The 14,793-nt window shown below is 42.5% G+C and overlaps 1 protein-coding gene and 1 pseudogene across 1 annotated transcript in view; both read right to left on the bottom strand.

The window, feature by feature from the left end:
• Positions 1-1,119: 1,119 nt before the first annotated feature.
• On the bottom strand, positions 1,120-7,092 carry LOC114515337 (annotated as a pseudogene).
• Positions 7,093-11,758: 4,666 nt separating this feature from the next.
• Positions 11,759-14,793, bottom strand: part of LOC114515002 (C-type lectin domain family 10 member A-like) — a 47,483-nt gene continuing 44,448 nt past the window's right edge. The window contains exons 6-10 of the mRNA XM_036033146.1: positions 12,938-13,009; positions 12,745-12,831; positions 12,504-12,655; positions 12,322-12,428; positions 11,759-12,183 (exon numbers count right to left, since the gene is read on the bottom strand). Coding sequence (XP_035889039.1) covers positions 12,027-12,183; positions 12,322-12,428; positions 12,504-12,655; positions 12,745-12,831; positions 12,938-13,009 — 575 coding nt within the window. The 3' untranslated portion in view covers positions 11,759-12,026. The remainder of the gene's footprint in view (positions 12,184-12,321; positions 12,429-12,503; positions 12,656-12,744; positions 12,832-12,937; positions 13,010-14,793) is intronic.

Genomic DNA, 14,793 nt, shown 5'->3' with positions numbered 1-14,793 from the left:
CAATGACATTATATATTAAGTTTGCAGAAATAAGCAATACTTCTTCCTAGAGTCTTTTTTATGGCCTTTCCTGATGAGGAAATTCAGAAGATTCTGTTTTCAGTTTATTATCAGACAGTCACAAAATCACATGAAATACTAAAGTATTAGTAACAAGGCAAGGCATAAAAATATTAAAAGTCTGATTCTAGGTTAGAAAATACACTCTTTGGAGCATTGTTTTCATAAATTTTCAGTTGCTTGCAGTGTCAAAGCATTAACTGGGAATGTTTTGGGTTTGGGGCTGTAGTAGAATATAATAGTATCACAGTATCTGAGAACAAGGGACAATGGACTTTTATGCCTCTGCACTCAAAATGTTTATTTTATCTTAGTGTTACCCCTGTAACTAATGACATCAAGGAAGGGAATGTTGACTTATGGCCATAGATATATTTTGTTGCATATGATAAGTGAATATTATTGAAAAAACTAATGTAGCAGCTTTTTCTCTAAATTTGTTCTGTGGAGTGAAATGGTGTCTAACCCTCCTGACATAATCTATACGGATATGCACATTAATATTCCTTGTACTCTACAGTTTCATGGGGTGTGTTTTGTTTAGCATGTTTCTTCTAATGGTCTTCTGCAATGTCCTATGGAAACAAGGCTCCCTTCAGATGTGAGTAACTCTAAGATAAAGTTGTCCTTAACAAGAACATTCTAGTTGAAACTGGTATAATTTTTCCTGTGTGTACATGGCATGAAAGAATACAATGACTACCATCACAGTTTAGCACTACTGTCTGGGTTTGTGCTAATATGTGAGCTATTTGAGACAGCATTCCTTTTGCACCATCTGTCCATTTTAACACAGTGAAAAAGCAAAAAAACATTTTTGTGTATGATGAAAATTGCTTTCTTAGAAAGGTCTCAGGAAGTTCAGTATTCCATGAGCTACATATTGAGAACCCTTGGTGCAGTATAATTCTTTTATATTGTCATCTTGTATCCAGACACATTAACAAATTCTCATTACAGTAATACCCTCTTATCCACTTTCACTTTCTGTATGTTTAAAATCCACCTGCATTTTATTTAAACTCTTCACATATGGTGTTCATTTTTTTCCCCATAGTTTCATGCCAGATTTAATAGATTCTTCACTGATTCTTTAAACTGAGAAAGGGTATTTTCCTTGTTCCCCTCATTCTTAAGACTAACAGACTTTTTGTAACCCTCAACTTCTTTCATATCTAGCATATCTCTTAATTACTCCCGGTTTTGCTCTGCAGCTTTAATTTGGAGCAGTGTTTCCAGGATATTTTGTTTTGAGGGGCTATTTTTCCATATCTAATCTTCAATGTCTGCTTTAGTCTTATTTTTCTCCCATTCTTCAGTTTTCCAAGACTTTGTATAACATTGTTTGCAGATACATTGCATAATCGTAGTTCTGTCTCCTTAAAGGGCAAGTACTTGTTATAATGGTAAGCACATCTGTGGTCTTACAGTATCACTTTCCTACAAGTTTAGTAAGTTTCTTCTTTGCATGATCATTTAAATTTAAACTGGAAAGTTTTACCCTTCAGGTGACTACTTGGGCCCTGGAGCTTTGAATAGATGCCTGATGAGAAAGATAATCAGCTGTGTCGACTTTAATTAGAAAATGCTTCTTGAACAACAATAAAATAAATAAATTCTTAAAAAGCACTAAAAAGAATTTTAAAGAGAAAGAAAATGTTTCTTGCATTTTTCATCACTGTCGGGTGTAGATGGCGCCTCAGTGCAGAAATCTTTGAGAGCTTCACAGTGCTTTCTGATTGGGGCTCTTTAAAAGCTCTAGATTTCAATTCTGGTCAAGAGGGAGACACAGGTAAACACACCTCACCTCCTCGAACAACTGCAGCAAAAATTACAACTAGACTACTGATGCAGACACAAGCCTGCAGTTTTCTGCAGCACTGTGGATGGTTGAGATATGAGAGCCATTCATGTGGACTACTGACTCCTGTGGAGGAATAGGGATGGCACAGCTACCCTCTCAAGGGGAGGGTGCCTCAGAGTGGCCTGACCACTCTCTCAAAGGAGAGCACTCCACACTGCCACCTGAACGGGCTTTTATTAGGTAGTTTTGGGTAGGAATACAGATACAGCTTATTAACCATTATCTGGCAGTGAGGATCAAACAAATAGATAATGTTCAAAGAGCTAAAAAGGGTTCACACTGAGTTGGGGTCTTATCACCTAAAAAAACTACAGAACTTAAGGGGCTAAATTTATTTCCTGCCCAGGACTTCATAATCTAATTAAGAGCATCCTCAGCAAAGCAGGCCTCACAGGATTTTACATATCCTTTTTTCAGGCCTCATCACCCCTGGAAGTCCACCGTTCCCAGTGTAGGGTTGCACTGCCCCCTGTCATTGTTACAGGCTTGAGTCAGGCAGAGGAGACAAGGCAGCCAAGAGGTTTGAGACTTCTCACAGGCAGAATGAGGACTCAGGCTTTGTCAAAGCCAAGGGGTAGGGGTCGATCACCCCCTCTTTCCACAGCCCCCCAAGTCCTTCTCTGAGGGCCTTCCCACGTGATCGTGCCTGTCTTACATCCATCCTCCTCTGAAGAATATTTCCTGTCATTGGCTAACTGACCAAGGAATGGGGGCCAGGCAAGGAGCAGGCAGTGCTCCTGTCAGGGAGATAAGCTTGTCTCGTTAGTGTCTCCTGGTCCAGAGGCCTCTTAGTCAGCCTTAGCCACGGGGCGTTACAGCTCCTGAATCCAGGCAGGGCAGTTCCTAACAGACTACAAAACAAGTAACACCCAGAATCATCAGAAAAGTGTATGGAAGTCTAACAACCAAGGAATTAAGGAACCACATTCATCCAGACAGGTAGGAGGGGTGCAGACCCAGAGAGGTGCAGAGACACAGAATAGGCAGTCCCACATCCACCTGTGGTGGATAAAAATCAGAAGGGATACATTGGGAGTGAGGGATACCTGCTCCAGACCAGACCACTGAGCCCAGGATTCCAGCACAAGGAAGATAAATCTCCATAACTTCTGTCTGTAAAAACCAGTGGGGGTTGGGGTGGCAGAAGAAACTGCTAGAATCTCAGGAGTCTCCTCTTAAAGGGCCAGCATCAGACTTAGGATTTATGCAGACTCATTCCCTCTGGGATTCAGCACCAGGGCAACAGCTGGAAGGGCACCAGTGGCATGCAGGGAGAAATTGAAGTGACTGGCATCAGGGTGAGTGCTGGAAGGTACCTTCTACCTGGGCAAAACTCCAGAGCCCAGGAAGCAGCATTGTCTCCTCTTTGAGCCCTCCCCCACGCAGGTGCACAGAGTGGTGACACGGGTTCCTGCCATGGCAATTACCTAAGGCTCTGCCACATACAACTTAGAGGTATGCTTTTCTGCAATAGGCCACACTACTAACTAAGACCAAGGAGTCAAAGCAACTCTACCTAATACACAGAAACAAACACAGAGAGGCTGTCAAAATGAGGAGACAAAAAAATAGGGCCCAAATGAAAGAATGGAGAAAAACACCAAAAAAGGAACTAAATGAAATGGAGATAAGCAACTAATCAAATGCAGAGTTCAAAGCACTGGGTATCAGGAACTCATTGGGTACTTCAAGAGCATAAAAAAGACCCAGGCAGAAATTAAGGCTGCATTAATTGAAATAAAGTAAAATCTACAGGGAACCAACAGTGGAGGGGATGAAGCCAAGAATCAAATTAATGTTTTGGAACATAAGGAAGAAAAAATATTCAACTAGAACAGAAGAAGAAAAAGAATTCAAAAATACAAAATTAGGCTAAGGAGCCTCTAGGACATCTTCAATTATACCAACATCCAAATCATAGGGTGCCAGAAGGAGCAGAGGAAAAGCAAGAAATTGAAAACTTACTTGAAAAAAAGTAAGTTTGAAAGAAAACTTCCCTAATTTGGTGAAGGAAATAGACATACAAGTCCAGACTGCACAAACAAGATGGACCCAAAGAGGACCACACCAGGACACATCATAATTAAAATGCCAAAGGTTAAAGACAAAGAGAGAATTTTAAAAGTAGCAAGAGAAAAGGAGAGAGTTACCTACAAAGGTGTTCCCATGAGACTGTCAGCTGATTTCTTGAAAGAATCTTGCAGACAAGAAGAGGCTACAAAAAAGTATTCCAAATCATGAAAAGCAAGGACTTACATCCAAGATTACTCTGTCCAGCAAAGCTATCATTTAGAATGGAAGGGCAGATTAAGTTTCTCCCAGACAAGGTAAAACTAAAGGAGTTCATCATCACTAAACCTTTATTATATGAAATATTAATGGGAATTATACAAGAAAAAGAAGATCAAAACTATGAACATTAAAATGGCAATAAAATTACAACTGTCAACTATGGAATGTAAAAAACAAACTAAGCAAACACGAAGAACAGAAACAGAATCATAGATACGGATATCATTTAGAGGGTTTTCATCTGGGAGAGGAAGGGTGAGAATGGGGGAAAGGTTGCAGGGATTAAGAAGCACAAAGTGCTAGATACAAAATAGACAGGGGGATGTTAAGAACAGTATAGGAGGTAGAGTAGCCAAAGAACTTATATGCATGACCCATGAACATGAACTACTGGGTGGATTGCTGGAGGGAATGGGGTTACCCGGTGGAGGGAGGCAAAGGGGGAAAATCAGGACAACTGTAATAGCATAATCAATAAAATATATTTTTAAAAAGTTCTAGACTTCTCTATTTTGCCATGTGCACCCCCTTTGCACTGGATAACCCATTCAGACAGGAAGAGGCACTACAGAATGTTTAAGTGCTGTTACAGCAAGGTAAACATTAGACCAGTACTCTTCTGTGAACTGCCTGTTTATATCCTTTGCTACTTCTTGCTACTTCTCTAAAGGGTTTCCTATGTGTTTCTTTGTCTCTAGGCTCTTTCTGTGCTGGGTGTCTTCCACTTGCCCCTCCACATCCAGTGACCTTGAAGGCAGAGCTGTATGGCTGCATCAAATTGCTTCTTGCCATGTGGCTTTCAATTGGGTTCAAGAAACATGTTTCTTTAGTGATATTATTTTGTCTCCTCGATCTATCAATTACTAGGGAGATGTATTACACTTTCCTACTATAAATATAGAAACAGATGCTGGTAAGCTCCTACCTAAGAATGGCTACTGCTCAGCTATGTCTGTCACACTATAACTATAGATTTGTTGATACGTTCTTCCAAATTTTTTGTTTGATATATTTTCTGGCCATCTTATTATATGCACATATGTTTAATACCAGGGTATCTTCTTCCTATTGAAATAAACCTTTGACATTAGGAAGTGACCCTTTTTATCTTTGATAACATTTTTTGTTATAAACTGTACTTTATATGATAATTATTTTGGTTAGTGTCTGCCTAACATATCTATTATATCATTTTACTTTCAAATTATGTTTTACTTGTGTCTCTTGGGCATATGGTTGGACTTTACTTCTTATTCTTCTTGTCCTTTAACAAGATAATTTAGTCTTTTGCATTTGATGTAACCAGCAACATATTTGGATTCAGAACTAACCTTTTATTTTCTGCTTATTTGTATCTACTAGTTTTATTTATTTTATTCTCCTTTCCTGTCTTCCTTTTGATTAACACTTTTTTTTTCATTTTTTCCCTTACTAAGTTTGGGAGTTATCAGCTCTGTTTCTAAGGGATTAGCCTAAAAATTACCCCAATAGTGGGAAACACTGTCTTTACTCTGCTGCTTCAGATCCAGAAATGGGACATGACCGCACCCTTGGTCCTGTGCTTCTCTAACCTGCTCCTTTTTGACGTCCAGTGTCTGTGTTTCCCTTTCTCTCCTTCGTATTATTTTGTTCACCTTTCCCAAGAATTCAATTTTTATTTTATTGGTCATCTCTACATTTTTACATGTTACTTCATTAATTCTTGCTTTATTAAAAATAAATTCCTTCATTCTATTTTGGGAGTGTATTTTGTTATTTTTTTCAAGTTTCCTCAGTTAAAACCTAGCTTAATTCAATTCAGCCCTTCTTATTTTGTTAATCCTCACCTCAGCCTGATGATATTTTTCATTGATGAGATAGAGGGAAACATTGATGTGAGAGAAATACTGATTGGTTGCCTGCCATACATGCCAGGACTGGGGATCAAACTCACAACCTCGGTATGTGCCCTGACCAGGAATCAAACCAGCAACATTTCAGTGTATGGGATGATGTTCCCACCAAATGAGCTACACCAGTAACGGCTTTTTTTTTTTTAATGTGTGAAAGACTATGTACAATTCTTCCTAAGAACCACTTCAGACCATCCCACAACTTCAGTATGTGGTACTCTCTTTGTTTATTTCTAATCCACTGAGTTTACTTTGATTTTCTCTTAATGTTATCTAGAAAGATGGTGAGAAAGATGTATGTTGTGGTTCTCTTTAGACTCTACATTTGTGTTCATGTCTAACTGTTTTATTGTGGTCAGAGCAGTGCTTCTTTTTGGAAGTAGTTGGGGAGTTATTTGTGGCTAATACTTTGTCAATTTTTGTTCATAAGCCCTTAAGTGTCTGTACTCTTCATCTGCTTGTCCCTCAACTCCTGTCCTGGATTGTGGAGTCTATTTTCCCGGGGTCTTTCCTTCCGTGGGACTGGCTTTCCTCATATGTTTGGTTACTCTTGGCTGTGGGCTCGGCTTTTTGTTTTTAATTTTTTTCCATTAGAGTTGACATACAATATTATCTTAGTTTTAGGAGTATAACCTAGTGAGTAGACATTTATGTAACTTACAAAGTGATTACCCTGATAAATTTAGTACCCATCTCAAACCATATCTAGTTGTTGCAATATTATTGACTATATTCCCTATGCTGTACTTTACATCCCTGTGACTATTTTGTGGCCACCAGTTTGTACTTCTTAATCCCTTCCCCTTTCTCATCCATTCCCCCAATACATCTGACAACTGTCACAATGTTCTCTGTGTTTATGAGTTTGTTTGTTTCGTTTGCTTATTTTATTTTTTAGACTCCACATATAACTGAAGCCATATGCACTTGTCTTTCTCTGTCTGACTTACTTCTCCTACCACATTACCCTCTAGGTCCATCCATGCTGTTGCTGATGGCAACATTTCATTCCTTTTTACAGCTGAGTAATATTTCATTGTATATATTACCATCTCTTCTTTATCCATTCATCGTTCGATGAGTACTTAGGCTGCTACCATATCTTGGCTATTGTAAATAATGCTGCAATGAACATACACATGCAAATGTCTTTTCAAATTAGTGTTATGGGCTTCTATGGATAAATACACAAATGCACAATTGCTGGGTCCTTCTTTGTCTCTTATTAAATCCTTTGTTTTAAGGTCTATTTTGTCTGATATAAGTATTGCTACCACGGCCTTTTTTTCTTTTTCATTTGAAGAAAAATCTTTTTCCATCACTTCCAGTCAGTGTGTGCCTTTTGATTTGAAGTGAATATAGACTGCATATGTAAGGGTCTCATTTTCTTACTCATTCAGCCCCTCTATTTCTTTTGAATGAAGCATTTAATACATTTACATTTAAACTAACTGTTAATAATTATGTAGTTTTTTAAAAATACATTTTATTGATTATGCTCTTACAGTTGTCTCATTTTTTTTCTCCTTTATTCCCTCCATCCTGTATGCCCCTCTCACCAGTATTCCCCACCTTAGTTCATGTTCATAGGTTATATGTATAAGTTCTTTGGCTCCTCCATTTCCCATGCTATTCTTAACCTCCTCCTGTCTATTTTGTACCTGCCATTTATGCTTCTCATTCCCTGTACCTTTCCACTCATTTTCCTCCTTCCCCCTCCCCATTGATAACCCTCCATGTGATGTCTATTTCTGTGAATTTGTTCCTGTTGTAGTTGTTTGCTTAGTTCATTTTTGTTTTTGTTTTAGGTTCCATTGTTGACAGTTGTGAATTTGTTGTCATTTTACTGCTCATAGTTTTGATCATCTTCTTTTTCTTAAATAAGTCCCTTCAACATTTCATATAATAAGGGCTTGGTAATGATGAACTCCTTTAACTTGACCTTATCTGGGAAGCACTTTATCGGCCCTTTCATTCTAAATGATAGCTTTGCTGGATAGAGTATTCTTGTATGTAGGTCCTTGCCTTTCATGACTTGGAATACTTCTTTCCAGCCCTTTCTTGCCCTCAAGGTTCTTTTGAGAAACCTGCAGACAGTCTTATGGGCACTCGTTTGTAGGTAACTCTCTCTTTTTCTCTAGCTGCTTTTGAGATTCTCTCCTTATTTTTAATCTTGGGTAATATAATTATGATGTGCCTTGGTGTGTGCTTCCTTGGGTCCAAATTCTCTGGGACTCTGAGCTTCCCAGACTTCCTGGAAGTCTATTTCCTTTCCCAGATTATGGAAATTCTCCTTTGTGATTTTGTCAAATAAGTTTTTCATTTCTTGCTCTTCTTCTCCTTCTGGCACCACTATGATTTGGATTTGGAACATTTAAAGTTGTCCTGGAGGTTCCTAAGCCTCTCCCTATTTTTTGAATTCTTGTTTCTTCATTATGTTCCTGTCAAATGTTTCTTTCTTTCTTCTGCTCCAAATCTTTGATTTGATCCCAGTGTCCTTACTCTCACAGTTGGCTCCCTGCATATTTTCCTTTATTTCACTTTACATATCCATCACTTCTTCCCTATTTTGTGACCATACTCAACCAATTCTGTGAGCATCCTGATTACCAGCGTTTTGAAATGTGTATCTGATAGGTTGGCTATCTCTTCATTGCTTGGTTCTATTTTTGGAGCTTTAATTTGTTCTTTCATTTGGTCCTTTTTTTTTTTTTTTTTTTTTTTTTTGTCACAGGGCGCCTGTTACAGTGTAAGGAGCAGAGCCTTAGCTATTTTCCAGGGTGGGGCAACCCACTTCACTGTGTTGTGGTGCTGTATGTGGAGGAGGGGTCAGAGAGGGAATGATTCCACTTGCCCCACTCTCAGCTGGCTTTCAGTCACTTCCTTCATTACCCACAAGCAAATTGGGCCCTTCTGGAGGTGACTCCTGGGTGGGTGGGTTTGTGTACATTTTAGGACCCTGTGGGTATCTCCAGTGACCACTCCTGTGAGGCCGGGAGTTTCCCCCCGCCACCACCACAACCCCCCACTGGTTTTTACAGTCAGAGGTTTTGAGGCTTTATTTCCCTATGCTGGAACCCTGGGTTGTGCAGTCTGTCTCGCTCCCTAGTTGTTTCTCCTGGTTTATCTGCACACAAATATGGGACTGCCTGGTCTTCCAGCCACCTCCTTGCCATGAGTCCTCTCCTACCTGGCTGCCCCTCTCCATCCCTCCTACCAGCCTGGATGAATGTTTCTTCCTTAACTTTTTGGTTGTTGGACTTCTATGCGGTTCAATTTTCTGGCAGTTCTGGTTATTTTTTGTTTTTAAGTTTGTTGTTGTCCTTCTTTTGGTTTTGTGAGGAGGGAGAGTATATCTACCTATGCCTTCATCTTGTCTGGAAGTCTCTAGTTATGTAGTTGTAACCATTATATTATTCACACTTTTACCTTTTTCTTCTGTTTAACATTTAATTGAATTTATTGGGGTGACATTGGTTAATAAAATTTTATAGGTTTCAGGTGTACAAGTCAAGTATCCTTCCATCACAATCTAAGAAGTCCTTTAACATTTCTTGTAATACTGTTTTGGTGGGGATGAATTCCTTTAGATTTATTTTTATTTGTTTGTTTGTTTGTTTGTTTGGTCTGGGAACTCCTTTATCTGTCCTTTAACACTAAATGATAGCTTTGCTGGGTAGAATAATCTTGATTGCTGATCCTTGCTTTTCATCACTTTGAATGTTTTGTGCCAATCTCTTCTGGCCTGCCAATTTTCCATTGAGAAATCAGCTGATGGTCATATGGGAGCTCCCTTGTAATTAACTGTTTACAAGGTATTTAACTGATTTCCTCTTGCTGCTTTTAGGATGCTCTCTTTTTTTTACCTTTGGCATTTTAATCATGATGTGTGTTAGTGTGGGCTTCTTTGGGTTCATTTTGCTTGGGACTCTGTGCTTAGTGGACTTGTATATCTGTGTTCTATGCCAGGTTAGGGGAGTTTTCCCCTACTATTTAATCAAATAAGTTTTCAATTCCTTGCTCTCTCTCTCCTCCTTTCAGTACCATGATGATACAAATGCTGATATTCTTGATGGTATTCTATAGTTCCTTAAAATCTTACTTTTTATTTTTTGCTCTTCTGATTGGGTCATTTCTGCTACCTTGTCTTCCAAATTTCCTCCAAATCTCCTGCTTCATCTAGTCTATTGTTGATTCCCTCTAGTGCACAAGTGTCAAACACGAGGCCCATGGGCCAAATGCAGCCCTTCACCTCATTCCTACCCTGTGGCAGCAACAAGCTCCTTACCCCTAGTTAAGGAGTAGTTACACTTATACAGTCCTATAATTACACTTGGCCCTTTGAAGGCAACTGCAAGGCTGATGTGGCCCCTGGTGAAAATGAGTTTGATGTATTCTTCATTTATGATTGGTTCTTTTTTATGTTTTTATCTCTATTTTTGTTTCCTGTTTCTTTGTTCAAAGTTCTCACTGAGATGCTCTCACTGAGCATCCTTATAACCAGTGTTTTGAACTCTGCATCTGGAAGATTGCTCATCTTCATTTAGTTTAGCTCTTTTTCTAAAGCTTTGTTCTTTTCTTTCATTTGGCACAGGTTTTTTGTCTCCTTATTTTAGCGTCTTCCCTGTGTTTGTTCCTATGTATTAGGTAGAGCTGTTACATCTCCCAGTCTATGCAGAGTGGCCCTATATAGCAGATGTCCTGTGGGGCCCAGTGGCACAACAGCCTGGGTCACCCAAGCCAAGTTGTCCAGGGGCACCACCCCAAGCATGTGAGCTGTGTTGTCCCTTATTTGTACTTGAGCTTTGATTGCTGTTAGCACATCTGTGGTAGAGATTTACCCCCAGGCCTACCAGCTTCCAGTACTGGCTACAGATGTGAGGAGGACAAAGCAAGACTTGCTCCACTGGGGCTCTGGTGCCTGCTGAGTCCTCCCCTTGAATGTGTTGCTCATGGAGGTGATTGGATGGTGATCCAGTGTAGTCTGAAGCTGGACACCTGGTGATCTGGCTCAGGGGCCTCCCTGGAGGTGCAGGCAAAGGTCAGTCACCCATAATCCCTGCCCTGGACCATTTAGCCTAGGTACAAATTGACCTGCAAATAGGTGCACTTGTGCTAGGCTTGCAGGCCCCTGGGAGAGACCAAGCTGCCAACCAAGGCCTACTGCTGCTGCTAATGTCAGGCCTGGGGCTACTTAGCAAGAGGTATAGGGCATGCCAAGGCCAGATGTTATGTGTTTGGGTTTGCGAACCTTAGAGATTTTAGGAAAGTCCATAACCCAAAGGAAAGTATGAGCCAAGATTGACTTCAGCTTTGATTCATTGTATTTGTTGCCTGTGGATGTGCTTCTCTTCACTGTAATGCATGCAACAGACACCAAGGAGTTTCATCTGAAGCTTTGGAAGCACTCAGCCCATAGGGGTGGTTCTCACCCTGGGCTGTTGCTGGAAGGAGGACGGTCCCAGTAACAACACTGTTTTCCAGCTGAGACAGAGCAACTTGACTGAAATCACACCCTTGTAAATAACAAATCTGCCATATGGCCCAAAGCCCATGCAGTTCTCCCGATGCCCCAGTGCACACCCACTACTTCACAGTGCCAACAAGCACACTCCTCTTCTTAACCCCCAATACACCAGACAACTCAGAATGTTTCATATATTTCTCTTCTTTTTACTCTAAAAATAAAATGGACACTCATAACCTCCAGACTGCAGAAAGTAGCATCGTTTCAATCTACCCACCCCACCAGACATCATTCTATATTCCTCAGACACCATCCTCTTGTTGTCCCTTAAAATCCTGAATGAAAATCCATGAGAAGATGCAGGACACCCAGAAAGGAGAATTGACAATCCAGGTTTCCTCAGCAGGTGAAGGCATTCTGGAAATATTGTAAATTAGGGGAGAGGAGGCTTCTAGCTGTCCCTGCCCAGCTTTTTCTCACAGACCCAGTGGAAGGGCCAGGTGCAGATGTTATCGTTCCATCTTCCACAACCTGTGACGTGGGCACAGTCCTCGTCTCCCTCGATCCTATGTCCATTCCAATTGTCTGGCTGGTATGGACTCCAGAACCTAAAGACACCAAATGAATGTGGGCCCAGGAAGGCAGATCTCCAAACAATCTGATGAGGCCATTTTGCTCTTTAACCTGCCCAGTAGAGACAACAGGACCCAGGTTAGAGGCACAGAGGATAGAGCACACATACTCACTGGAAGCCCTTCTCATAGTCTGTCCCGTCCACCCATGTCCAGGGACCGTCTTGGTCATGGAGGCCTATCCAGGTGTTCTCAGGATATGTGCGTTGCTCGAGAAATTCCTGGGGAGAAAAGAGGTGGGTAGTGTCTGCTTTGTAGTCTAATCAGCCTCCCAAACAATCCTTCCCAGGTCTCACCTGTTCTTCCCAGGAGCCAACCACCACCAGGTGCGAGTTCTCCAGCTGGCAATACTTCTCAGCCTCTGTCCAGGGCTTTCCAGTTCTGGAGAACCAGTAGCAGCTGCCTTCATGCTCCAACCAGTTAACAGGGCAGCCCATACTCTGAGATCCTGAAGTGTGGGTGTGGGGTGGGTCTGAGATGCTGCCCAGTGGGACAAGGGCAGGAGATGGGACTAGGCAGTCCCTGGACACCACCCACCATTGCTCTTAAGCTCAGCCTTCTGGGTATTCACAGACTTCAGATCTCTGGCCAGCTCCTGGACTCGCACGACCATGTCAGAATAGCCTGAGACACACACAGAAGGACAGTGGGACAGTCCAGGGGGCTCAGCCCTGGACCCTAACTGTCCTCCCACCACAACAGGCCCAGTGGAGGGGAGAAGGGGCCTGACCTGCTTTGAGTTCCTGCTGCTCTTTCTCCAGCTTGCTCTCCAGAGACAACACCTTGTCATTCAAGCTGCGGGCTGGAGGGGAGGGCAGTCAGCACCCCAGGCTGTTCCCACCCCACCTGTGTCCTGAGAGCCCTGCCCCACCCCACCCCACACTTGCACACACACTCCTGAAAGGTCCCTCACTTGCTTGCAGCTGCTTCCCTTGGTTTTCCACCTCCACTGTTAGAGATGTTATCATTTCTTGCAAATGGCCTCCTGGAGGACATGGGGACTTAATGCTCATGATTCAGCTCCCATCCCTGCACTGCCTCCCCAGCCCCTCATCCCAGTCTAGAGCCCCTTCCAGCCAGGCTCACCCTGGACATGCAGTGCCTGGACCTCTGCCTCAGTGTTTGAAGTGAAGTTGCTGTAAGTTGCTCTCAGAGTCTCCAGGTCCCTCTGAACCTTGGAATCTGATCAGACAGAAAGCACACTGAGTGCTAAGGGTCATCAGGTGCTTCCTGTGCTGGCACCAAGCGGGGCACTTGACATGCATTGTCTCATTGGGTCCTCACTACCACCCAACCCAAAGGGACAGGCACTGTTGTTGTCCCAGCTTGTAGATGAGGAAAGTAAGGCTGAGAAGGGTAAATAATTTTACTACATTACCCATTATTCATCCTGATCATCATCAGTGCCCACATCACTGAACCCCACTATTGTCCCCCTCTGCCAATACAGGAACACTCACTTTTTGATCCAATCACACAGATCCCGACCAGCAGGAGGAGACTGATGCCCAGGGAGAGCAGGAAGAGGCGGGATCCAGAACAGACGTGCTGCAGGAAGACCTGGGATGCATGCAGCCCTGAAAGAGGAGAGGACTTCAGGACAAGGAGGACCAGGACAGGAGAGAGACAGGGGAGGAGGAGAGGGCACAGGGACCTGCCAACAAGGAAGGCTGGTGCAAGGACAGCTGAGGGAGGCTGTGGTGCAGGGGATGCCCAGGCCTCTGACCACTCATGGACCAGCACAGTCCTCAGTCACATGGGTCCCTGGTGCACCTGATGGTGTTATGTAAGGTCTTATCATCAGGGTTGGTAGGGGGCAGGCAGACAGAAAGTTGGGGCAGCCAGGCCTTCAGCAGGCTCATACTTATCTGTATTGTCAGTTAGCAAATGTTTTCCAAATACAACTATTCACTTCCCCAGTACAAACTCTCAGCCCTCCCCCAGAGAATGGGCCACCATGCCCACTGTATTCCACCCCCATCCTGTGTTTAAGGGTCTTGAATCTTCTTCTTATGGGAACTCTGACCCCTCTGTGTGTGGACCCCAGCAGTGCACATGCTTTGCAGATGTGCCGTGACAGCAGGCTCTTCTAAACATTTCCCGAGGTTATTTTAGGAGACACGTTTCTCTTTCTTACCATTTCTAAACCCCTGGCTTTTCTTCTCACTCTCCAAGGACTGGAGGTCTTCATAATTCATCGACATGCTAGGACTCACTCTGAGGGTGTCAGACCTGAAATGGAGGCAGGGATGGGGCCGCCAAGTTGGGGCTCAATTTTAGGGTACAGGGGAGGCTGGGACAAGATTGGAGTTGAGGTCAGGCCTGGAGATGAGGTAAGAGAGGTTCAGGGTGATGATGAGCCAGGGCTTAGAAGTAGGAATGGCATTGGGCCTGGGTTTGCAGCTGAGGTCAGCAGCAGGGTCAGAACTGATCTTTGGACCAGGATAAGGTTGAGTGTTAGTGAAGACTGAAGTGAAGTTGAAGCTAAATTTATTAGTATGATGGGGCTATCATTGGGGCTACAATTGAGGTTGCATTTCCTCCTAGGACTGGGGTCAATACTCATGTTGATGCCATGAATAGAGT

Source organism: Phyllostomus discolor, chromosome 8, assembly GCF_004126475.2.
Source record: "Phyllostomus discolor isolate MPI-MPIP mPhyDis1 chromosome 8, mPhyDis1.pri.v3, whole genome shotgun sequence".
NCBI lineage: Eukaryota > Metazoa > Chordata > Mammalia > Chiroptera > Phyllostomidae > Phyllostomus > Phyllostomus discolor.
Note: the sequence above shows the minus strand (reverse complement) of the source record. Positions and strands in the feature narration are given on the sequence as shown.